Below are 25,764 nucleotides of genomic sequence, written 5' to 3' on the forward strand. Positions count from 1 at the left end.
GGGGCTTTATTGGCATGGGAAACGTATGTTAACATTGCCAACCAAAGCAAGTGAAGTAGATAGTAAACAAAAGTGAAATAAACAATAAATATTAACAGTAAACATTACACTCAGAAGTTCCCAAAGAATAAAGACATTTCAAATGTCATATTATGTCTATATACAGTGTTGTAACAATGTGCAAATAGTTAAAGTACAAATGGGAAAATAAATCAACATAAATATAGATTGTATTTATAATGGTGTTTGTTCTTCACTGGTTGCCCTTTTCTTGTGGCAACAGGTCACAAATCTTGCTGCTGTGATGGCACACTGTGGTATTTCACCCAATAGATATGGGAGTTTTTCAAAATTGGATTTGTTTTCAAATTCTTTGTTGGTCTGTGTAATCTGAGGGAAATATGTCTCTAATACTCTACCTCTCTCTGCTTATGTCTGTTTGTTTTGTATTTAATGTGTAATGTAGGCTGAATTTTAGTTGACTAAAATGGCCCACTGTTTTCATTTTGACAATAACTAGACAATCATTATTCAAAATGACAAAAATGTGACTTAATGATATTTTAGTCAAAATGACCAAGACTAGACTATATCTAAAAACGAATGCCAAAATTAACACTGTGCAGTAGGGCACGTTTTAATATTTGTTCTGAGCTAACTTCCTTATGATGCTGTCCTCCCACTCCCAGTCCCACCCAGTCTTTTGTCATCATGTACGTAATCTACTCTGTGAGCTCATGGCTCGGTTTGAAACACGGAACTAGACGTTTATAGCTATTGGGTAGGGTATGTCGTGATCAGTACAGCGCAAATCTCTACAGTCACTCAGACTTGGACAGTCCTTGGTTAGGTCAGGCGCTGGTGTCAGATACTTTAATTGAGTTCGGGGGAGTTTACCTGGTCCATTCCCTTTTTTATAGCCTGCCTGTTGATTTCTATCGGGACTAATCATGTTGTCACTGGGGACGCTGCGTAAACGCATCGAGCCGGTGGTTTTATGTGCCCAAATGGCCAGCGCGTTTTTCGACACCAGCTTGCAGATGGTGGTCAAGGAGCGATGCGCCAACGCGACGGATGCGCTCTATCCCACCCCCACGGAAGACAGCCGGCAGAAAGCTATGTCCAACTTCTACATGATATATAATATGCTGGCCAAGTTCGTTCCGATCCTACCCGCTATTCTTTTAGCTAAGGTAAGTCGATACTTTGTTTTAATCCTGGATATTTTTTTATATAGCCTGTTGTACTTAAATGGCAACTTTGTGTGTTTTAAATATGTCTAATAAAATGCATTCATTCATGAATTCATTCGTTCACTCATCCATCCATCCATCCAAGGTAGGGGACCTGGGGTACCGGAAGATCCCCATCGTGATCCCTCTGGTGGGTTACCTGGTCTCCAGAGTGATCCTACTCCTGGTCATAGTGATGGAGCTCCCGATAGAGGCTATGTTCGGCGGGGTCGTGGTCCACGGACTCAGCGGCGGGTTCTGCTCCTACTGGGCCGGAGTCATGGCCCTGGTGTCGCTCACCTCCACCGAGAAGGACCGCTCTCTCCACATGATGCACATCGAGCTGGTCTACGGAGTAGCCGGTCTCATCGGTAGCCTAGCGTCTGGGCACCTCTTCCAGTTATACAATGTGGACTTTAAACAAGGGACTGTGTTAGTGAGCCTGAGCGTCTTCCTCTACTTGGTGTGTCTTATCTACACAACGTTCGTTGTCCAAATGCCAAGCGTCTCGACACGCGTGCAAGAGCGCAACGAGACCAGTGGCATCATCACTGAGCAATATTCCAGGAATATTTTGAACATTCTGCTTCTCTTCGCGAGCGGTATCTTATATGACGTGGCCGTCGGAGGTGGGATGGAGATACTGGTGACCTTTGAGATGAAGGAGCCCCTGAACTGGAGTGCTACACAGGTGAGTTGAAATGCATTTTATTTTGGGTAAAACATATTACATGATTAGTCCTGATTGCATCAAACAAGATGTGCATTTGTAGCCTGGATACCTCCCATCATGCCACTCCTTGCCCTGTCATGCAAAACATGTTTGACAAGGAGTTCGAATGACAGCACAAACAGAGATCTAAGACAAGGCTAGTACATTTGGTCCCAGAGGATAAAACATTAATTAAAACACCCATTTCCAAACCAGAGCCCTTATTTCAGAGTTGTGACTTGTGAGAATTAACTCTTGTAATAGAGGGCTCTGGTTAAACCAATCACATCAACAGGTGGGTTACGGTAACGCCGCCGGGTTCACGATCTTCCTGACGAGCTTCCTGGGTGTCATGGCAATGTCCAGGTGGGTGAGTGATGTCACCCTCATCATCATCGGCATGGTGTCCTTCGCTGCCGGGATCTACTTCATGGCCTTCGTCACGGCAACATACATGTTCTATCTGGGTAAGATAATACGATAATTTATTCCTTATCAGAGTGTAATTACATTTGTAAGTACCGTAGCCTATAACTTATGATAGATTTATGAGTAATGTACTTTGCCCAAGCAAATCTAACTGCACATTTTATTTTAGTTCAAACCAGATTGAAACAAGTACAGTGACCACCTCATCATGAGCACAGTATTCCGGATAGTAGCTCATATCCAGCTTAAGGTCTTATTCGGGATAAGCTGTTTACATGCACCTTTGATATCCTGCTCACGAATATCCCTGCAATCAATGAATAAACAGAATATTCCTCATTTAAATTCACATGGGTTAAACTGAATAGTAACTGAAACATGGACTCTGACTGTAGGCCTATAACCTCTCACATGTAGCATGATATACAGTGAGGGAAAAAAAGTATTTGATCCCCTGCTGATTTTGTACGTTTGCCCACTGACAAAGAAATGATCAGTCTATATTTTTAATGGTAGGTTTATTTGAACAGTGAGAGACAGAATAACAACAAAAAAATCCAGAAAAAAAGCATGTCAGAAATGTTATATTGATTTGCATTTTAATGAGGGAAATAAGTATTTGACCCCTCTGCAAAACCTAGACTTGGTGCTCCGGTACCGCTTGCCGTGCGGTAGCAGAGAGAACAGTCTATGACTTTGGTGGCTGGAGTCTTTGACAATTTTTAGGGCCTTCCTCTGACACCGTCTGGTATAGAGGTCCTGGATGGCAGGAAGCTTGGCCCCAGTGATGTACTGGGCCGTACGCACTACCCTCTGTAGTGCCTTGCGGTCGGAGGCTGAGCAGTTGCCATACCAGGCGGTGATGTAACCAGGCAGGATGCTCTCGATGGTGCAGCTGTATAACTGTTTTGTCTCGGGAACAGTGGAGAAATATGATTTCTTTCAGCATTTCTTGAGAAAATGTGAATGCGCGTGTAATGTCTTTGACACTGTTATGCAAGCAGACAGTATTTCAACCACATATAATACGCACCCAAGACTGAAGTCTTATCAGAAACGTGTTTTATCGTTTTCTCAGGTTTTCATTTCCTTAAAACTGGTCAAACTGATGACATTTGGACATTTTGTACAGGACCAATCTTTCCACAATTTTGGAGTTATTGCATTTTCCCCCGGTCCCTAAAGGAAACAGACAACTTTACGGGTGTTAACTAGATTACTAATGTATTCATTCTATCAATGTAAGACATTATTCTGCTGAGCACTACTTTATTTAGTCTTCTGGGGCAACACGTTATGACAGAAGAGAAGCTGCATGTATCTAACTATACAGTAGTTGACAAACAAATGTCCTACCAAATGTTGGAAATTCTACGCAGAAGCTTAGGGTTGAAAGTAGGAAATAGACTAAATAGTCCAGTAAGGAATATCAGCTAAATAAATTATTATGGAAGCGGCACAGGAAGCCTACTTTTTGAATTGATATGTTTGACAATCAGATGAAAACATCATCACACAACACCCATGATATGTGAAACCGAGTCTGCGCAGACCGCGAAAAACAACAGTAAATAAAAAGTAGCGATAAGATGTTTACATGCCACAGTATCCCGTCTAAGATCAGCATATGTCAGGCATCTTATCCAGGTTTCTCATCACCAGGATACAAGCTTTTTAAAATGATTGTAAACAGGATATGATGTTTATATGCGTCAACTCAAAAACAGAATACTTCAGTATCCCAAATAATAACGGGATATCGGTGTGCATGGAAACCTCCCCATGCCGTAACTAACTCTCCATGCAGTAACTAACTCTCCATGCAGTAACCAAGTCTATATGCAATAACTAACTCTCCATGCAGTAACTAACTCTCCATGCAGTAACTAACTCTCCATGCAGTAACTAACTCTCCATGCAGTAACTAACTCTCCATAGAGTAACTAACTCTCCATAGAGTAACTAACTCTCCATGCAGTAACTAACTCTCCATAGAGTAACTAACTCTCCATGCAGTAACTAACTCTCCATGCAGTAACTAACTCTCCATGCAGTAACTAACTCTCCATAGAGTAACTAACTCTCCATGCAGTAACTAACTCTCCATGCAGTAACTAACTCTCCATGCAGTAACCAAGTCTATATGCAATAACTAACTCTCCATGCAGTAACTAACTCTCCATGCAGTAACCAAGTCTATATGCAATAACTAACTCTCCATGCAGTAACTAACTCTCCATGCAGTAACTAACTCTCCATGCAGTAACTAACTCTCCATGCAGTAACTAACTCTCCATGCAGTAACTGACTCTCCATGCAGTAACCAAGTATATATGCAATAACTAACTCTCCATGCAGTAACTAACTCTCCATGCAGTAACCAAGTCTATATGCAATAACTAACTCTCCATGCAGTAACTAACTCTCCATGCAGTAACTAACTCTCCATGCAGTAACTAACTCTCCATAGAGTAACTAACTCTCCATGCAGTAACTAACTCTCCATAGAGTAACTAACTCTCCATGCAGTAACTAACTCTCCATGCAGTAACTAACTCTCCATGCAGTAACTAACTCTCCATGCAGTAACTAACTCTCCATAGAGTAACTAACTCTCCATGCAGTAACTAACTCTCCATGCAGTAACTAACTCTCCATGCAGTAACTAACTCTCCATGCAGTAACTAACTCTCCATGCCGTAACTAACTCTCCATGCAGTAACTAACTCTCCATAGAGTAACTAACTCTCCATGCAGTAACCAAGTCTATATGCAGTAACTAAGTCTATATGCAGTAACTAACTCTCCATAAAGTAACTAAGTAATTCATTTGGCATGAGGAAGGAGGCCGGCTAAACTAAATTCAGGCCATCACACAGTGTAGCATGGTGCGGGGTGAGTGGGACTTTAATGCAGCAGTGTGAAGATAAGACTTGATTTTAAATAAATAAGGTGTCGCTGCCTTTTAAAATATACTATCAGACATCCTCTGCTATGTTTCAGCTTCTCGTTTCTGGCAGGGTTTACAGGTTGTGTAAACCAATGGTGTGTATATATGTGTGTGTGAGAAGAGGTGGGGGGCACACAATGCATTCTGACCACACCCATATCTCGTTATTATTTGGGATACTCAAGTATTCTGTTAGTTACTACATGGAGAGTTAGTTACTGCATGGAGAGTTAGTTACTGCATGGAGAGTTAGTTACTCTATGGAGAGTTAGTTACTGCATGGAGAGTTAGTTACTGCATGGAGAGTTAGTTACTCTACGGAGAGTTAGTTACTCTACGGAGAGTTAGTTACTGCATGGAGAGTTAGTTACTGCATGAAGAGTTAGTTACTGCATGGAGAGTTAGTTACGGCATGGGGAGTTAGTTACGGCATGGAGAGTTAGTTACTGCATGGAGAGTTAGTTACTGCATGGAGAGTTAGTTACTGCATGGAGAGTTAGTTACCGCATATAGACTTGGTTACTGCATGGAGAGTTAGTTACTCTATGGAGAGTTAGTTACGGCATGGAGAGTTAGTTACTACATGGAGAGTTAGTTACTCTATGGAGAGTTAGTTACTGCATGGAGAGTTAGTTACTGCATGGAGAGTTAGTTACTCTATGGAGAGTTAGTTACGGCATGGAGAGTTAGTTACTACATGGAGAGTTAGTTACTCTATGGAGAGTTAGTTACTGCATGGAGAGTTAGTTACTGCATGGAGAGTTAGTTACTGCATGGAGAGTTAGTTACTGCATGGAGACCTAGTTACTGCATGGAGAGTTAGTTACTGCATATAGACTTGGTTACTGCATGGAGAGTTAGTTACTGCATGGGGAGTTAGTTACTGCATGGGGAGTTAGTTACTGCATGGGGAGTTAGTTACTGCATGGAGACCTAGTTACTGCATGGAGAGTTAGTTACTGCATATAGACTTGGTTACTGCATGGAGAGTTAGTTACTGCATGGGGAGTTAGTTACTGCATGGGGAGTTAGTTACCGCATGGAGAGTTAGTTACTGCATGGAGAGTTAGTTACTCTATGGAGAGTTAGTTACGGCATGGAGAGTTAGTTACTACATGGAGAGTTAGTTACGGCATGGAGAGTTAGTTACTGCATGGAGAGTTAGTTACGGCATGGAGAGTTAGTTACTGCATGGAGAGTTAGTTACTCTATAGAGAGTTAGTTACTGCATGGAGAGTTAGTTACTGCATGGAGAGTTAGTTACTCTATAGAGAGTTAGTTACTGCATGGAGAGTTAGTTACTGCATGGAGAGTTAGTTACTGCATGGAGAGTTAGTTACTGCATGGAGAGTTAGTTACTGCATATAGACTTGGTTACTGCATGGAGAGTTAGTTACTGCATGGGGAGTTAGTTACTGCATGGGGAGTTAGTTACTGCATATAGACTTAGTTACTGAATGGAAAGTTACAGTGAGAGTAAAAAGTATTTGATCCCCTGCTGATTTTGTACGTTTGCCCACTGACAAAGAAATTATCAGTCTATAATTTTAATGGTAGGTTTATTTTAACAGTGAGACAGAATAACAACAAATAAATCCAGAAAAACACATGTCAAAAATTTTATAAATTGATTTGCATTTTAATAAGGGAAATAGGTATTTGACCCCTCTGCAAAACATGACTTAGTACTTGGTGGCAAAACCCTTGTTGGCAATCACAGAGGTCAGACGTTTCTTGTAGTTGGCCACCAGGTTTGCACACATCTCAGGAGGGATTTTGTCCCACTCCTCATATGTACCGTCAAATCTTGGGTGAGAACCTCCTTCCCTCAGCCAGGGCATTGAAAATGGGTCGTGGATGGGTATTCCAGCATGACAATGACCCAAAACACACGACCAAGGCAACAAAGGAGTGGCTCAAGAAGAAGCACATTAAGGTCCTGGAGTGGCCTAGCCAGTCTCCAGACCTTAATCCCATAGAAAATCTGTGGAGGGAGCTGAAGGTTTGAGTTGCCAAACGTCAGCCTCGAAACCTTAATGACTTGGAGAAGATCTGCAAAGAGGAGTGGGACAAAATCCCTCCTGAGATGTGTGCAAACCTTGTGGCCAACTACAAGAAACGTCTGACCTCTGATTGCCAACAAGGGTTTTGCCACCAAGTACTAAGTCATGTTTTGCAGAGGGGTCAAATACTTATTTCCCTCATTAAAATGCAAATCAATTTATAACATTTTTTAAATGCGTTTTTCTGGATTAATTTGTTGTTATTCTGTCTCTCACTGTTCAAATAAACCTACCATTAAAATTATAGACTGATAATTTCTTTGTCAGTGGGCAAACGTACAAAATCAGCAGGGGAGCAAATACTTTTTTTCCCCTCACTGTATATACTGCATAGAGATTTACTGGAAACACTAGAGTAGAAGGGGGACTCCCCTATTGACTAGTCTCAACATAATTGTGGTTAGACCTCCTACACACACACGTTCACTGCTTTCTTACAAAATCACACAGGAGACAGAATAGAACAAAGCAGAATACAATAGATTATAAACGTATTCTGCTGGAACGGTGCACCCGATCTCGTCTGCAACCCCTTCACTTGAACTGTTTTGTTGTTGTTGTATTCACACCCTTCCTTTCCATGTGTGTTTCAGCTCGAGCCCTCGGTCTGTTTTCTCTGATTCCCATGCCGACCATCCGTGCTCTGCTGTCGAAACAGGTGAAAGGCTCATCGTATGGTGAGTGCTGCAGTGCCTGTCTGTCTCTCAACCATAACAGCGGCTGTGTGTATCGAGCGGCTCAAAAGTAGGTGTGCTGATTTAGGATCAGTTTCGCCTTTTAGATGAATATGATTACACGGACAGTGGCGAACTAGCCTAACATCTAGACCTGCTAACATTCCAGTCCTTGCCACTCCTTGTCATAATATGGAGTCAAATGTTAGCACAAACAGACTGGTACCCAGGCTAGGGGAATGTTAGCACAAAGAGACTGATACCCAGGCTAGGGGAATGTTAGCACAAAGAGACTGATACCCAGGCTAGGGGAACGTTAGCACAAACAGACTGATACCCAGGCTAGGGGAACGTTAGCACAAACAGACTGATACCCAGGCTAGGGGAATGTTAGCACAAAGAGACTGATACCCAGGCTAGGGGAACGTTAGCACAAACAGACTGATACCCAGGCTAGGGGAACGTTAGCACAAACAGACTAGTACCCAGGCTAGGGGAACGTTAGCACAAACAGACTGATACCCAGGCTAGGGGAACGTTAGCACAAACAGACTGATACCCAGGCTAGGGGAATGTTAGCACAAAGAGACTGATACCCAGGCTAGGGGAACGTTAGCACAAACAGACTGATACCCAGGCTAGGGGAATGTTAGCACAAACATACTGGTACCCAGGCTAGGGGAATGTTAGCACAAACAGACTAGTACTCAGGCTAGGGGAATGTTAGCACAAACAGACTGGTACCCAGGCTAGGGGAATGTTAGCACAAACAGACTAGTACCCAGGCTAGGGGAACGTTAGCACAAACAGACTGGTACCCAGGCTAGGGGAATGTTAGCACAAAGAGACTGATACCCAGGCTAGGGGAACGTTAGCACAAACAGACTGATACCCAGGCTAGGGGAACGTTAGCACAAACAGACTGGTACCCAGGCTAGGGGAACGTTAGCACAAACAGACTGATACCCAGGCTAGGGGAACGTTAGCACAAACAGACTGATACCCAGGCTAGGGGAACGTTAGCACAAAGAGACTGGTACCCAGGCTAGGGGAGGGGGACTGATCCGAGATCAGCACTCCTTCTCTGAGACGCTTGATGATCTTTATACTGTGTGTGCAATAGAAATCCACAGTATCCCAATCCTCTGAAGGAGACTTACTGACGTTTCCATTGATCACATATGCACCCATGTGATATTCACTCACATCTGCTATTACACAACGCAGTTGACTAGTCATTGCTTCTATTCACTTTCTGGGGCCTGCAACGTAGGCTGAACGCAAATAATGAATGACAATGCATTCCCTAATAACACAAAGCACACACATTCAGGCAGGGTCATGTTAGGGTGAAATCAGTCGGGTACATTATGGTCATGTTAGGGTGAAATCAGTCGGGTACATTTCACAAACCGGAAATCTCAATTTCTAACAAGCATCTGACCAAATTACGCTAAATTTTAGTTCTGGCTTAACCGAGATTAGGTTTGGTCATATCTGTTTTGCATGGCAAATGGAACCCCATTCCCAATATAATACACTACTAACCCTTTCATAATACACTACTAACCCTTTCATAATATACTACTAACCCTTTCATAATACACTACTAACCCTTTCATAATACACTACTAACCCTTTCATAATATACTACTAACCCTTTCATAATATACTACTAACCCTTTCATAATATACTACTAACCCTTTCATAATACACTACTAACCCTTTCATAATACACTACTATCCCTTTCATAATACACTACTAACCCTTTCATAATATACTACTATCCCTTTCATAATATACTACTAACCCTTTCATAATACACTACTAACCCTTTCATAATATACTACTATCCCTTTCATAATATACTACTAACCCTTTCATAATACACTACTAACCCTTTCATAATACACTATAATATAATAATAATATGCCATTTAGCAGACGCTTTTATCCAAAGCGACTTACAGTCATGCGTGCATAAATTTTTGTGTATGGGTGGTCCCGGGGATCGAACCCACTACCTTGGCGTTACAAGCGCCGTGCTCTACCAGCTGAGCTACAGAGGACCACTCACTACTAACCCTTTCATAATATACTACTAACCCTTTCATAATACACTACTAACCCTTTCATAATACACTACTAACCCTTTCATAATACACTACTAACCCTTTCATAATACACTACTAACCCTTTCATAGTATACTACTAACCCTTTCATAATACACTACTAACCCTTTCATAATACACTACTAACCCTTTCATAGTATACTACTAACCCTTTCATAATATACTACTAACCCTTTCATAATATACTACTAACCCTTTCATAATACACTACTAACCCTTTCATAATACACTACTAACCCTTTCATATCTGTAGGGATTAAGGTGCCTTTTGAGTCTCACCCCTGTTCTCACTAAGTAAATAACTTTAACAAAGCTTTCATTAGTATGTGGTTGAACCAGAACGGACACACTGGTGATTCACTTCCCTGTTCTACTGTGAGGTGGTAAAGAGGAAGTTACTGGCACGCAGACAAGTCAAGCTGTTGCTCACCACCACAGCATGAATAGATGTTCTTTCTGACAACATCTTTAGCTACTCGTCTTGAACTGATCTGACTAGCTTGTTCATCCAGTTCTGGTCCCTTTAAAAGTTGTATTATAAACACTCCATCCCAAATGGCACCCAATTCCCTATGTAGTACACTACGTTTGACCAGAGCCCTATGGGTTAAGTGCACTACATAGGGAATAGGGTGCCATTTGGGATGACTCACTGTCTTATGACCCTCTCAATGATATTTATACAGACAGAATGGCTTTCTGTTTATAAGAAATGAATCAACTTGGAAGCGAGAGAAAATAGGAAATGTATTTTACCCAATGACATATCCCTTCACCAAGCTGCTTGCTTGACCAACAGTGTGTGGAGTAATAGCACCCTCTAGTGGATCAAAACCAAATATACCCAAGATCGTTCCACTTTATAAAAAAAAATATATATTTTATTTTATTTCACCTTTATTTAACCAGGTAAGCCAGTTGAGAACAAGTTCTCATTTACAACTGCGACCTGGCCAAGATAAAGCAAAGCAGTGCGATAAAAACAACAACACAGAGTTACATATGGGGTAAAACAAAACATAAAGTCAAAAATACAACAGAAAATATATATACAGTGTGTGCAAATGTAGCAAGTTATGGAGGTAAGGCAATAAATAGGCTATAGTGCAAAATAATTACAATTAGTATTAACACTGGAATGATAGATGTGCAAGAGATGATGTGCAAATAGAGATACTGGGGTGCAAATGAGCAAAATAAATAACAATATGGGGATGAGGTAGTTGGGTGGGATAATTTCAGATGGGCTGTGTACAGGTGCAGTGATCGGTAAGGTGCTCTGACAACTGATGCTTAAAGTTAGTGAGGGAGATAAGAGTCTCCAGCTTCAGAGATTTATGCAATTTGTTCCAGTCATTGGCAGCAGAGAACTGGAAGGAATGGCGGCCAAAGGAGGTGTTGGCTTTGGGGATGACCAGAGAGATATACCTGCTGGAGCGCATACTACGGGTGGGTGCTACTATGGTGACCAATGAGCTAAGATAAGGCGGGGATTTGCCTAGCAGAGATTTATAGATGGCCTGGAGCCAGTGGGTTTGACGACGAACATGTAGTGAGGACCAGCCAACAAGAGCGTACAGGTCACAGTGGTGGGTAGTATATGGGGCTTTGGTGACAAAACGGATGGCACTGTGATAGACTACATCCAATTTGCTGAGTAGAGTGTTGGAGTCTATTTTGTAAATGACATCGCCGAAGTCAAGGATCGGTAGGATAGTCAGTTTTACGAGGGCATGTTTGGCAGCATGAGTGAAGGAGGCTTTGTTGCGAAATAGGAAACCGATTATAGATTTAACTTTGGATTGGAGATTCTTAATGTGAGTCTGGAAGGAGAGTTTACAGTCTAACCAGACACCTAGGTATTTGTAGTTGTCCACATACTCTAGGTCAGACCCATCGAGAGTAGTGATTCTAGTCGGGTGGGCGGGTGCCAGCAGCGTTCGATTGAAGAGCATGCATTTAGTTTTACTAGTGTTTAAGAGCAGTTGGAGGCTATTGAAGGAGTGTTGTATGGCATTGAAGCTCGTTTGGAGGTTTGTTAACACAGTGTCCAATGAAGGGCCAGATGTATACAAAATGGTGTCGTCTGCGTAGAGGTGGATCTGAGAGTCACCAGCAGCAAGAGCGACATCATTGATATACACAGAGAAAAGAGTCGGCCCAAGAATTGAACCCTGTGGCACCCCCATAGAGACTGCCAGAGGTCCAGACAACAGGCCCTCCGATTTGACACATTGAACTCTATCTGAGAAGTAGTTGGTGAACCAGGCGAGGCAGTCATTTGAGAAACCAAGGCTATTTAGTCTGTCAATAAGAATGCGGTGGTTGACAGAGTTGAAAGCCTTGGCCAGGTCGATGAAGACGGCTGCACAGTACTGTCTATTATCAATCGCGGTTATAATATCGTTTAGGACCTTGAGCGTGGCTGAAGTGCACCCATGACCAGCTCGGAAACCGGATTGCATAGCGGAGAAGGTACGGTGGGATTCGAAATGGTCGGTGATCTGTTTGTTAACTTGGCTTTCAAAAACTTTCGAAAGGCAGGGCAGGATGGATATTTGTCTGTAACAGTTTAGATCTAGAGTGTCACCCCCTTTGAAGAGGGGGATGACCGCGGCAGCTTTCCAATCTCTGGGGATCTCAGACGTTACGAAAGAGAGGTTGAACAGGCTAGTAATAGGGGTTGCGACAATTTCGGCGGCTAGTTTTAGAAAGAAAGGGTCCAGATTGTCTAGCCCAGATGATTTGTGGGGGTCCAGATTTTGCAGCTCTTTCAGAACATCAGCTGTCTGGATTTGTGTGAAGGAGAAGCAGGGGGGGCATGGGCAAGTTGCAGCGGAGGGTGCAGAGCTGGTGGCCGGGGTAGTGGTAGCCAGGTGGAAAGCATGGCCAGCCGTAGCAAAATGCTTGTTGAAATTCTCGATTATTGTAGATTTATCGGTGGTGATAGTGTTTCCTAGCCTCAGTGCAGTGGGCAGCTGGGAGGAAGTGCTCTTATTCTCCATGGACTTTACAGTGTTTATGATACAAGTACCAAACTTGGTACACTAATACTAGATCCCTTAACGAACATTTAAAAGATTGGAGGCAGTTTGGGAATCATGTCAGTCAACCAGCCATTTGAATAAAATGGCTGCCATCCGGATTTCCCATGGCAGTGCTGCCATTAAAGTTTTTCTTTAAAATGTAAAAATAAACATGTCTCTAACCCCCTCCAACCCCCTCCAACCCCCACACCACACACTAACAAACTGAAATCATATGTGTGTACATTGTAGGCTCAATTGGTGAGAGGTCTCAAATGTCACATTAATTTGTATATACAGTGCATTCGGAAAGTATTTTGTTACGTTACAGCTTTAATCTAAAATGGATGAAATAAATAAAAATCCTCAACAATCTACACACAATACCCCATACTGACAAAGCAAAAACAGGTTTTTAGAAATATTTGCAAATGTATTAAACATAAAAAAACTGAAATATCACATTTACATAAGTATTCAGACCCTTTATTCAGTACTTTGTTGAAGCACCTTTGGCAGCGATTACAGCCTCGAGTCTTCTTGAGTATGACGCTACAAGCTTGGCACACCTGTATTTGGGGAGTTTCTCCCATTCCTCTCTGCAGATCCTCTCAAGCTCTGTCAGGTTGGATGGGGAGCATTGCTGCACAGCTATTTTCAGGTCTCTCCAGAGATGTTCGATCGGGTTCAAGTCCGGGCTCTGGTTGGGCAATTCAAGGACATTCAGAGACTTGGCCCGAAGCCACTCCTGCGTTGTCATGGCTGTGTGCCTAGGGTCGTTGTCCTGTTGGAAGGTGAACCTTCGCCCCAGTCTGAGGTGCTGAGCGCTCTGGAGCAGGTTTTCATCAAGGATCTCTCTGTACTTTGCTCCGTTCATCTTTCCCTCGATCCTGACTAGTCTCCCAGTTCCTGCCGCTGAAAAACATCCCCACAGCATGATGCTGCCACCACCATGCTTCACCGTAGGGATGGTACCAGGTTTCCTCCAGATGTGACGCTTGGCATTCAGGCCAAAGAGTTCAATCTTGGTTTCATCAGACCAGAGAATCTTGTTTCTCATGGTCTGAGAGTCCTTTAGGTGCCTTTTGGCAAACTCCAAGCGGGCTGTCATGTGCTTTTTAGTGTGGAGTGGCTTCCGTCTGGCCACTCTACCATAGGAAGTGTCTCGGTGGTTCCAAACTTCTTCCATTTAAGAATGATGAAGGCCACTGTGTTCTTGGGGACCTTCAATGCTGCAGAAATGTTTAGGTACCCTTCCCCAGATCTGTGCCTCGACACAATCCTGTCGTCTCTGAGCTCTACGGACAATTCCTTTGACCTCATGGCTTGGTTTTTGTTCTGACATGCACTGTCAACTGTGGAACCTTATATAGACAGGTGTGTGCCTTTCCAAATCATGTCCAATCAATTGAATTTACCACAGGTGGACTCTAATCAAGTTGTAGAAACATCTCAAGGATGATCAATGGAAACAGGATGCACCTGAGCTCAATTTCGAGTCTCATAGCAAAGGGTCTGAATACTTATGAAATTAGTTATTTCTGTTTTTTATTTGTAATACATTTGCAAACATTTCTACAAACCTGTTTTTGCTTTGTCATTATGGGGCATTGTGTGTAGATTGAGGACATTTTTTTATTTAATCAATTTTAGAATAAGGCTGTAATGTAACAAAATGTGATAAAAGGGAAGGGGTCTGAATACTTTCTGAATGCACTGTATCCACTGTATATGTGAATTGTGGCAAAGTTGGTTCCTGTCTTGGACACATTCGCGTGGGTGAAACAAATCAAATCAAATAAAAAAACCACCGTAATGATTGGTTGACAATAGGGCCTCCCATAGTGCAGCCGGTGAAACGTAACTGCAGAAACTTTCAGTCGACTGCGGTGAAAACATCATGACCTTTGATCACACGTAGGCAGAAGTCAGACAATTTATATCCCAATAATGCAACACATTTTGAAAGGCGGTGACATTTTGCGGCCATTGACATGTAATTTGTTCTTCACAGGGATCACCCTCATCTCACTGCAGCTGTCCTTTAAGATGGCCAGCCTGGTCTATACCCCCGTCTACACCAAGGTTTACCAGGCTACGCTGGACTGGTTCCCTGGGTTCGTCTTCACCCTGTCCAGCATCATCACCGTCCTGGCCACCATACCTGTCAGGTAAGACATCATCAGTCCTGGCCACCATACCTGTCAGGTAAGACATCATCAGTCCTGGCCACCATACCTGTCAGGTATGACATCATCAGTCCTGGCCACCATACCTGTCAGGTAAGACATCATCAGTCCTGGCCACCATACCTGTCAGGTATGACATCATCAGTCCTGGCCACCATACCTGTCAGGTATGACATCATCAGTCCTGGCCACCATACCTGTCAGGTATGACTTCATCAGTCCTGGCCACCATACCTGTCAGGTATGACATCATCAGTCCTGGCCACCATACCTGTCAGGTATGACATCATCAGTCCTGGCCACCATACCTGTCAGGTATGACATCATCAGTCCTGGCCACCATACCTGTCAGGTAAGTGAGGAAACAAACAACACCTCAAGGGTTTTACCTGCTGTTACTAAAGCAGGGACGCTATTGGTTTAAAATGATTCAAAAACTAAGAGTAACACTAACATTTAGAAGTAGGTACTACTAACCAAACATGTAAATTGTGTCAATGAAATTGCATGGATATACTTTGTCTACTGACTTGTGGTCCTCTGTAGCTCAGCTGGTAGAGCATGGTGCTTGTAACGCCAGGGTAGTGGGTTCGATCCCCGGGACCACCCATACACAAAAATTTATGCACACATGACTGTAAGTCGCTTTGGATAAAAGCGTCTGCTAAATGGCATATTATATTATTATTATTATTATTATTATTATTAGTAAGACATTACATCATCAGTCCTGGCCACCATACCTGACAGGTATGGTGGCCAGGACTGATGATGTCATGTCTCTTACCTTTTTATTTTACTTATTATTTAACTAGTTAAGAACAAATTCTTATTTACAATGACGGCCTGCCCCGGCCAAACCCGGACGACGCTGGGCCAATTGTGCGCTGCCCTATGGGACTCCCAATCACGGCCGGATTGTGATACAGCCTGGAACCGAACCAGGGGGTCTGTAGTGGGTCAGAGATTTCCCAGTTCCCAGCTGTTTAGAACACGGCACCGGTACAGGGTTACAAAGAGTACATCCAATACTTGTTACACAGTGCAGGAATAATAACAGTAATAAGGGCCCTGTGATGTAAAGTGTCACCTCATTTCCTTTGTAACGTGTTTTGTTCTCCTCCAGCATGGTGGGCTGCAGAGCTGGCCGGGGTGACGGTTATGAGAGGATCCCGGGGAACTGACAGTGGTGACGATCTAATTGTGAGCGTGACGGCTTTGAGATTGAGACATGTTAATGTCATTGTAGAGCCATCACAGGCCCTCTTGTCTCTGTGACACTTGAGCCGACATCACCGCAGCACTTCCCATGAATGCAATCTCTGCAAACGCATTGTTGGTAGTGCAGTGCGCAACGCTGCAACACGTCTTTCAATGAATCCCAGGCCTGAGGCCAATGAACATGACCAGCTGACTGGCAGGGCTGATACAGAGTGCTATTGAAAACATTCTCTATAGCCCTCAAACTCTGGACCTCCAAGGCAGTTCCACTGCGTTTTTTCATTGTTCCCCCTCACTGTGAAAGAACTCAGGTTAACCAGAGCTGAACTAACTTGAAATACTTGACTGTCACTTTTTAATACATTATTTTTGCATTTTAACTATTGTGTTCTTTATTGTGTATATCAAAAGCACTTGAGTGAACAGATTAAATATTTTCTTTTTTTTATTTGTCCAAAATCTAAAATCATTTGAGGTAAAGATATTTGCATCAAAACAACATCCATATACAGGCTAATGTACATATTATGATTCAATAATAAACAATGCACACTGAAAAGGAGGACAGCAGAGAGAGAGAGCAACAGGAGGACAGTAGAGAGAGAGCAACAGGAGGACAGTAGAGAGAGAGCAACAGGAGGACAGCAGAGACAGAGCAACAGGAGGACAGTAGAGACAGAGCAACAGGAGGACAGTAGAGAGAGAGAGCAACAGGAGGACAGTAGAGAGAGAGAGCAACAGGAGGACAGTAGAGAGAGAGAGAGCAACAGGAGGACAGTAGAGAGAGAGAGAGCAACAGGAGGACAGTAGAGAGAGAGCAACAGGACAGCAGAGAGAGAGAGCAACAGGAGGACAGCAGAGAGAGAGAGCAACAGGAGGACAGCAGAGAGAGAGCAACAGGAGGACAGTAGAGACAGAGCAACAGGAGGACAGTAGAGAGAGAGAGAGCAACAGGAGGACAGTAGAAAGAGAGCAACAGGAGGACAGTAGAGAGAGAGCAACAGGGGGACAGTAGAGAGAGAGAGCAACAGGAGGACAGTAGAGAGAGAGAGCAACAGGAGGACAGTAGAGAGAGAGCAACAGGAGGACAGTAGAGAGAGAGCAACAGGAGGACAGTAGAGAGAGAGCAACAGGAGGACAGTAGAGAGAGAGAGCAACAGGAGGACAGTAGAGAGAGAGAGCAACAGGAGGACAGTAGAGAGAGAGCAACAGGAGGACAGTAGAGAGAGAGCAACAGGAGGACAGTAGAGAGAGAGCAACAGGAGGACAGTAGAGAGAGAGCAACAGGAGGACAGTAGAGAGAGAGCAACAGGAGGACAGTAGAGAGAGAGAGCAACAGGAGGACAGTAGAGAGAGAGAGCAACAGGAGGACAGTAGAGAGAAAGCAACAGGAGGACAGTAGAGAGAGAGCAACAGGAGGACAGTAGAGAGAGAGAGCAAGAGGAGGACAGTAGAGAGAGAGAGCAAGAGGAGGACAGTAGAGAGAGAGCAACAGGAGGACAGTAGAGAGAGCAACAGGAGGACAGTAGAGAGAGAGCAACAGGAGGACAGTAGAGAGAGAGAGCAACAGGAGGACAGTAGAGAGAGAGAGCAACAGGAGGACAGTAGAGAGAGAGAGCAACAGGAGGACAGTAGAGAGAGAGAGCAACAGGAGGACAGTAGAGAGAAAGCAACAGGAGGACAGTAGAGAGAGAGAGCAACAGGAGGACAGTAGAGAGAGAGAGCAACAGGAGGACAGTAGAGAGAGAGAGCAAGAGGAGGACAGTAGAGAGAGAGAGCAACAGGAGGACAGTAGAGAGAGAGAGCAACAGGAGGACAGTAGAGAGAGAGAGCAACAGGAGGACAGTAGAGAGAGAGAGCAACAGGAGGACAGTAGAGAGAGAGAGCAACAGGAGGACAGTAGAGAGAGAGAGCAACAGGAGGACAGTAGAGAGAGAGAGCAACAGGAGGACAGTAGAGAGAGAGCAACAGGAGGACAGTAGAGAGAGAGAGCAACAGGAGGACAGTAGAGAGAGAGCAACAGGAGGACAGTAGAGAGAGAGCAATAGGAGGACAGTAGAGAGAGAGCAACAGGAGGACAGTAGAGAGAGAGCAACAGGAGGACAGTAGAGACAGAGCAACAGGAGGACAGTAGAGAGAGAGAGCAACAGGAGGACAGTAGAGACAGAGCAACAGGAGGACAGTAGAGAGAGAGAGCAACAGGAGGACAGTGGAGAGAGAGAGAGCAACAGGAGGACAGTAGAGAGAGAGCAACAGGAGGACAGTAGAGACAGAGCAACAGGAGGACAGTAGAGAGAGCAACAGGAGGACAGTAGAGAGAGAGCAACAGGAGGACAGTAGAGAGAGAGAGAGCAACAGGAGGACAGTAGAGAGAGAGAGAGCAACAGGAGGACAGTAGAGAGAGAGAGAGAGCAACAGGAGGACAGTAGAGAGAGAGAGAGCAACAGGAGGACAGTAGAGAGAGAGCAACAGGGGGACAGTAGAGAGAGAGAGCAACAGGAGGACAGTAGAGAGAGAGAAACAGGAGGACAGTAGAGAGAGAGAGAGCAACAGGAGGACAGTAGAGAGAGAGCAACAGGAGGACAGTAGAGAGAGAGAGAAAGCAACAGGAGGACAGTAGAGAGAGAGCAACAGGAGGACAGTAGAGACAGAGCAACAGGAGGACAGTAGAGAGAGAGCAACAGGAGGACAGTAGAGAGAGCAACAGGAGGACAGTAGAGAGAGAGAGAGCAACAGGAGGACAGTGGAGAGAGAGAGCAACAGGAGGACAGTAGAGAGAGCAACAGGAGGACAGCAGAGAGAGAGAGCAACAGGAGGACAGTAGAGAGAGAGCAACAGGAGGACAGTAGAGAGAGAGCAACAGGAGAACAGTAGAGAGAGAGCAACAGGAGGACAGTAGAGAGAGAGAGCAACAGGAGGACAGTAGAGAGAGAGAGCAGACTGCATTTGGTTTAGAAACATTTTAGTTTGGAAATAGAATCTCCCCAGACACACATACACATCTATAATGAATTCAATAAACTGAAAATCCCTAAATATATATATAGTGCACTTATTTTGACTAGGGCCCACATAGCCTATCCACAGGGGGCACTTAGCCTATCCACAGGGGGCACTTAGCCTATCCACAGGGGGCACCTGAGAAGACTCATGAGACCATTGACAAAACTATGTCTAGCTGCTTGAAGAAGAGAAAACCATATATTCTGAAAGGAAAGGTTGAAGGATTGGTAGGTTTACTAGTTCAGGGAAAGGTTGAAGGATTTGTAGGTTTACTAGTCCAGGGAAAGGTTGAAGGATTGGTAGGTTTACTAGTCCAGGGAAAGGTTGAAGGATTGGTAGGTTTACTAGTTCAGGGAAAGGTTGAAGGATTGGTAGGTTTACTAGTCCAGGGAAAGGTTGAAGGATTGGTAGGTTTACTAGTCCAGGGAAAGGTTGAAGGATTGGTAGGTTTACTAGTCCAGGGAAAGGTTGAAGGATTGGTAGGTTTACTAGTTCAGGGAAAGGTTGAAGGATTGGTAGGTTTACTAGTTCAGGGAAAGGTTGAAGGATTGGTAGGTTTACTAGTTCAGGGAAAGGTTGAAGGATTGGTAGGTTTACTAGTCCAGGGAAAGGTTGAAGGATTGGTAGGTTTACTAGTTCAGGGAAAGGTTGAAGGATTGGTAGGTTTACTAGTCCAGGGAAAGGTTGAAGGATTGGTAGGTTTACTAGTCCAGGGAAAGGTTGAAGGATTGGTAGGTTTACTAGTTCAGGGAAAGGTTGAAGGATTGGTAGGTTTACTAGTTCAGGGAAAGGTTGAAGGATTGGTAGGTTTACTAGTTCAGGGAAAGGTTGAAGGATTGGTAGGTTTACTAGTTCAGGGAAAGGTTGAAGGATTGGTAGGTTTACTAGTCCAGGGAAAGGTTGAAGTATTGGTAGGTTTACTAGTTCAGGGAAAGGTTGAAGGATTGGTAGGTTTACTAGTCCAGGGAAAGGTTGAAGTATTGGTAGGTTTACTAGTTCAGGGAAAGGTTGAAGTACTGGTAGGTTTATTAGTTCAGGGTAACGTTGAAGGATTGGTAGGTCTACATGTTCAGGGTAAACCAACAGGGGTGTATTCATTAGTGCACACCGTAGCTAAACGTTTTGCAATAGAAAACGGAAGCATCGTACTGGGCAAATTCAGGTAGGTCCCTCCTCATTTGGTACTGTTTGGTCCGGTATGGTTCCTAGTGAATTGTTTCCTCTTTCTGACAGGGGGTTTCATCAAGCTGGTAGAGACCCACCTATGGGCCCTTGTCAAAAGTAGTGCACTATATAGGGAATAGGGTGCAATTTGGGACACAACCAGACAGCAGGACTGTTTCTATCTGGGGTCTCCATCTTCCCCCCCAAAGCAACATGATGATGATGATGATGATGATGATGATGATGATGAAACATATTAGTTTATATTCCAAGTGGTTTTAGAACACGCATCATTAATTATTCAAACATAAAACACATCAGAATAGTTCTTTCCTGGCTGAAGCTTTTTCACGAACGCTAACGTTAGGGAGAAATGACAGTTTCACCATGGTCAGATTGTTAAAAAAAAAAACGATTATACAGAAAAATCTAAATGTGTAACAGTATGTTAACCCTATTCCCTATTATGGGACCTAATCAAAAGTAGTGTACTATAAAGGCAGTAGGGTACAATTTGGGACGAAGCCTATGAAAGAGACGCTGGGCTGAGGCCAGACACAGGCCTGTAGAGCAGAGAGACGCTGGGCTGAGGCCAGACACAGGCCTGTAGAGCAGAGAGAGGATGTGCCACATTCATATGAGAGACAATGCCTGAGTCCCAAATGGCACCCTATTCGAATTTATAGTGCACTACTTTTGACCACGGCCCATAAGGACTCTAGGTAGGGGATAGGGTGCAATTTGGGACACAGCCAATACAGTCCTCCTAAAGTATCCTTCATGAAACACAGAGACTGTGAGTTACAGCATCCCCACTCTACAAACATGATATAGTGAAAAGAGAGCCCATCAGGGTAAATGCATACAGCCAAGGGGAGAGCTGACGAAACAACACACTTCCACACCTTGGAGCCAAACAGAGAGCCTGACCCCATCACAGTTGAACCTGTCCTGTCCCCTTTCAGCCTCTGGCTCCATACCCTTTTGGTGTTCACAGATTGAGTCCCAAATGGCACCCTATTCCCTACATAGGGCACTGGTCTAAAGTAGTGCACTATATAGGGAATAGGGTGCCATTCTCCGGTCTAAAGTAGTGCACTATATAGGGAATAGGGTGTCATTCTCTGGTCTAAAGTAGTGCACTATATAGGGAATAGGGTGCCATTCTCTGGTCTAAAGTAGTGCACTATATATGGAATAGGGTGCCATTCTCTGGTCTAAAGTAGTGCACTATATAGGGAATAGGGTGCCATTCTCTGGTCTAAAGTAGTGCACTATATAGGGAATAGGGTGCCATTCTCTGGTCTAAAGTAGTGCACTATATAGGGAATAGGGTGTCATTCTCTGGTCTAAAGTAGTGCACTATATAGGGAATAGGGTGCCATTCTCTGGTCTAAAGTAGTGCACTATATAGGGAATAGGGTGCCATTCTCTGGTCTAAAGTAGTGCACTATATAGGGAATAGGGTGCCATTCTCTGGTCTAAAGTAGTGCACTATATAGGGAATAGGGTGCCATTCTCTGGTCTAAAGTAGTGCACTATATAGGGAATAGGGTGCCATTCTCTGGTCTAAAGTAGTGCCCTATATAGGGAATAGGGTGCCATTCTCTGGTCTAAAGTAGTGCCCTATATAGGGAATAGGGTGCCATTTGTGACGTGCCACAGATCTGAAAGGACTAGCTAGGTGAAAGCCATACAGCAGTAGAGTATATAGTCCTGTAGCTCTACTTAAAGTGGCAATCTGGGAACGGTTCATCCATATTTTGACTTTTAAAGCTGGAATCCATAGTTGCTACATGCATTTTTGGACTTTAATTAATTTAATGATATATACCAATTGATTCTGGAAGAATATAAACTTCTAAATGTCTCATGAGCTTAGTTGAAGTGTCGTTCCCCTTCAGAAACCAACATACACTGTTTTTCTCCATTGTTTGTAAACGATGTAAATTAACACCGTATAGCCTCAGAACATCATGTCGATATCATGGATGGTCAGTCCCTTGCATCCACAGCTCTGTCTATGAGAGTGGTTACATTAGGATCACCTGCTCTTTCCATGACATATATTGACCAGGTGAATCCAGGTGAAAGCTATGATACCTTATTGATGTCACTTGTTAAATCCACTTCAAATCAGTGTAGCTGAAGGGGAGGAGACAGGTTAAAGAAGGATTTTTAAGCCTTGAGACAACTGAGACATGGATTGTGTATGTGTGCCATTCAGAGGGTGAATGGGCAAGACAAAATATTTATGTGCCTTTGAACGGGGTATGGTATTAGGTGCCAGGCGCAACAGTTTGAGTGTGTCAAGAACTGCAACGCTACTGGGTTTTTCACGCTCAACAGTTTCCTGTGTATCAAGAACAGTCCACCACCCAAAGAACATCCAGCCAACATCCAGCCAAAGCATGGAGTCAACATGGGCCAGCATCCCTGTGGAACGCTTTCAACACCTTGTAGAGTCCATGTCCAGACGAATTGAGGCTGTTCTGAGGGTAAAAGGGGGGGGGGGGGGGGGGGGGGTGCAACTCAATATTAGGAAGGTGTTCTTAATGTTTTGTACACTCTGTGTATATTTACATACCGTAGGTCTAGTTGGAGCCATCAGCATACTGTTTACACCTAGCCAGTCCTGTCAGACCGACTGTGTCCCAAATGGCACCCTATTCGCTATATAGTGCACTATTTTTGACTAGAGCCCTATGGAACCTAACCAAACGTAGTGCACTTTTAATAGGGAATAGAATGCTAATTTGGACGCACACTGAACCCAAAAGTAGTTGATTCTCTGGGACTAGACCCCCCTTTGAGTGCATCATGTTAAACCATCCCCCTGGGACTAGACCAGGGGGAACCTTTCCCATCTGTGTGCATCAATTCCCCCCCCTGTGTGCACACAGCAGTAGTCACCTTGTTGGCGTGGCTCTGCTCTCTGCTGCTCTGCTCTCTGCTGCTCTGCTCTCTGCTGCTCTGCTCTCTGCTGCTCTGACTGACGGGCCATGACTGCTGCTAGCTCTGCTCTCTGCTGCTCTGCTCTCTGCTGCTGCTCTGCTCTCTGCTGCTCTGCTCTCTGCTGCTCTGCTCTCTGCTGCTCTGCTGCTCTGACTGACGGGCCATGACTGCTGCTAGCTCTGCTCTCTGCTGCTCTGCTCTCTGCTGCTCTGCTCTCTGCTGCTCTGCTCTCTGCTGCTCTGACTGACGGGCCATGACTGCTGCTAGCTCTGCTCTCTGCTGCTCTGCTCTCTGCTGCTCTGACTGACGGGCCATGACTGCTGCTAGCTCTGCTCTCTGCTGCTCTGCTCTCTGCTGCTCTGCTCTCTGCTGCTCTGCTCTCTGCTGCTCTGACTGACGGGCCATGACTTCTGCTAGCTCTGCTCTCTGCTGCTCTGCTCTCTGCTGCTGCTCTGCTCTCTGCTGCTCTGCTCTCTGCTGCTCTGCTCTCTGCTGCTCTGCTGCTCTGACTGACGGGCCATGACTGCTGCTAGCTCTGCTCTCTGCTGCTCTGACTGACGGGCCATGACTGCTGCTAGCTCTGCTCTCTGCTGCTCTGCTCTCTGCTGCTCTGCTCTCTGCTGCTCTGGTCTCTGCTGCTCTGACTGACGGGCCATGACTGCTGCTAGCTCTGCTCTCTGCTGCTCTGCTCTCTGCTGCTCTGCTCTCTGCTGCTCTGCTCTCTGCTGCTCTGACTGACGGGCCATGACTGCTGCTAGCTCTGCTCTCTGCTGCTCTGCTCTCTGCTGCTCTGCTCTCTGCTGCTCTGCTCTCTGCTGCTCTGCTCTCTGCTGCTCTGACTGACGGGCCATGACTGCTGCTAGCTCTGCTCTCTGCTGCTCTGACTGACGGGCCATGACTGCTGCTAGCTCTGCTCTCTGCTGCTCTGCTCTCTGCTGCTCTGCTCTCTGCTGCTCTGCTCTCTGCTGCTCTGATTGACGGGCCATGACTGCTGCTAGCTCTGCTCTCTGCTGCTCTGACTGACGGGCCATGACTGCTGCTAGCTCTGCTCTCTGCTGCTCTGCTCTCTGCTGCTCTGCTCTCTGCTGCTCTGATCTCTGCTGCTCTGATCTCTGCTGCTCTGCTCTCTGCTGCTCTGCTCTCTGCTGCTCTGACTGACGGGCCATGACTGCTGCTAGCTCTGCTCTCTGCTGCTCTGCTCTCTGCTGCTCTGACTGACGGGCCATGACTGCTGCTAGCTCTGCTCTCTGCTGCTCTGACTGACGGGCCATGACTGCTGCTAGCTCTACTCTCTGCTGCTCTGACTGACGGGCCATGACTGCTGCTAGCTCTGCTCACTACTCAGACGTTATCAGACCCATGACTGCTGCTAGCTCTGCTCACTACTCAGAGATGTTATCAGACCCATGACTGCTGCTAGCTCTGCTCACTACTCAGACGTTATCAGACCCATGACTGCTGCTAGCTCTGCTCACTACTCAGAGATGTTATCAGACCCATGACTGCTGCTAGCTCTGCTCACTACTCAGACGTTATCAGACCCATGACTGCTGCTAGCTCTGCTCACTACTCAGAGATGTCAACACCCACACTGGGTTACATAAGAGTAAGTTGGGGAGGGAGGGTGTAGGAGGGAGGGAGGGAGGGAGGGAGGGAAGAGAGAGAGAGGGAGGGAGGGAGGGAGGGAAGAGAGAGGGAGGGAGGGGGAGGGAGGGAAGAGAGAGGGAGGGAGGGAGGGAGGGGGAGGGAGGGAAGAGAGAGGGAGGGAGGGAGGGAGGGAGGGGGTAGGAGGGAGGGAGGGAGGAGAGAGAGAGAGAGAGGGAGGGAGGGAGGGAGGGAGGGAGGGAGGGAGGGAGGGAGCCCAACACTAGTTGGCACTACATAGCCTGCGTCCCAATGGCACCCTAATTCTTATATTGTGCACTACTTTTTTAAATAAAGGGAAAAGGGTGGCATTTGAGACGCAGCCATGGAGTCCACCAGTTAACCTTCAACCTCATCCCCAGGCTAT

The 25,764-nt window shown here is 45.0% G+C and overlaps 2 protein-coding genes across 3 annotated transcripts; one reads left to right on the forward strand and one right to left on the reverse strand.

Annotated features, from left to right (window-relative positions):
- The first annotated feature begins 762 nt into the window (after nt 1-762).
- On the forward strand, nt 763-17,079 carry LOC311136445 (solute carrier family 46 member 2-like). Its single transcript, XM_084170573.1, has 6 exons — nt 763-1,193; nt 1,339-1,923; nt 2,240-2,411; nt 7,980-8,063; nt 15,236-15,392; nt 16,537-17,079. Exons 1-6 carry the CDS (start codon nt 951-953, stop codon nt 16,592-16,594), a joined length of 1,299 nt encoding a protein of 432 aa, XP_084026699.1. The 5' UTR covers nt 763-950; the 3' UTR covers nt 16,595-17,079.
- Nucleotides 17,080-23,335: 6,256 nt separating this feature from the next.
- LOC311135956 (uncharacterized protein) lies at nt 23,336-25,371 on the reverse strand. Of its 2 annotated transcripts, none has more exons than XM_084170002.1 (2): nt 25,043-25,371; nt 23,336-24,967 (listed from the first exon to the last, which is right to left on the reverse strand). In XM_084170002.1, exons 1-2 carry the CDS (start codon nt 25,067-25,069, stop codon nt 24,167-24,169), a joined length of 828 nt encoding a protein of 275 aa, XP_084026128.1. In that variant the 5' UTR covers nt 25,070-25,371; the 3' UTR covers nt 23,336-24,166. The 2 variants fall into 2 exon arrangements, with proteins under 2 accessions (XP_084026128.1, XP_084026127.1); XM_084170001.1 differs by having other exon boundaries at nt 23,336-25,012.
- Between the last annotated feature and the right edge of the window lie 393 nt (nt 25,372-25,764).

This window comes from Coregonus lavaretus (genome assembly GCF_964263955.1).
Source record: "Coregonus lavaretus genome assembly, chromosome: 10".
NCBI lineage: Eukaryota > Metazoa > Chordata > Actinopteri > Salmoniformes > Salmonidae > Coregonus > Coregonus lavaretus.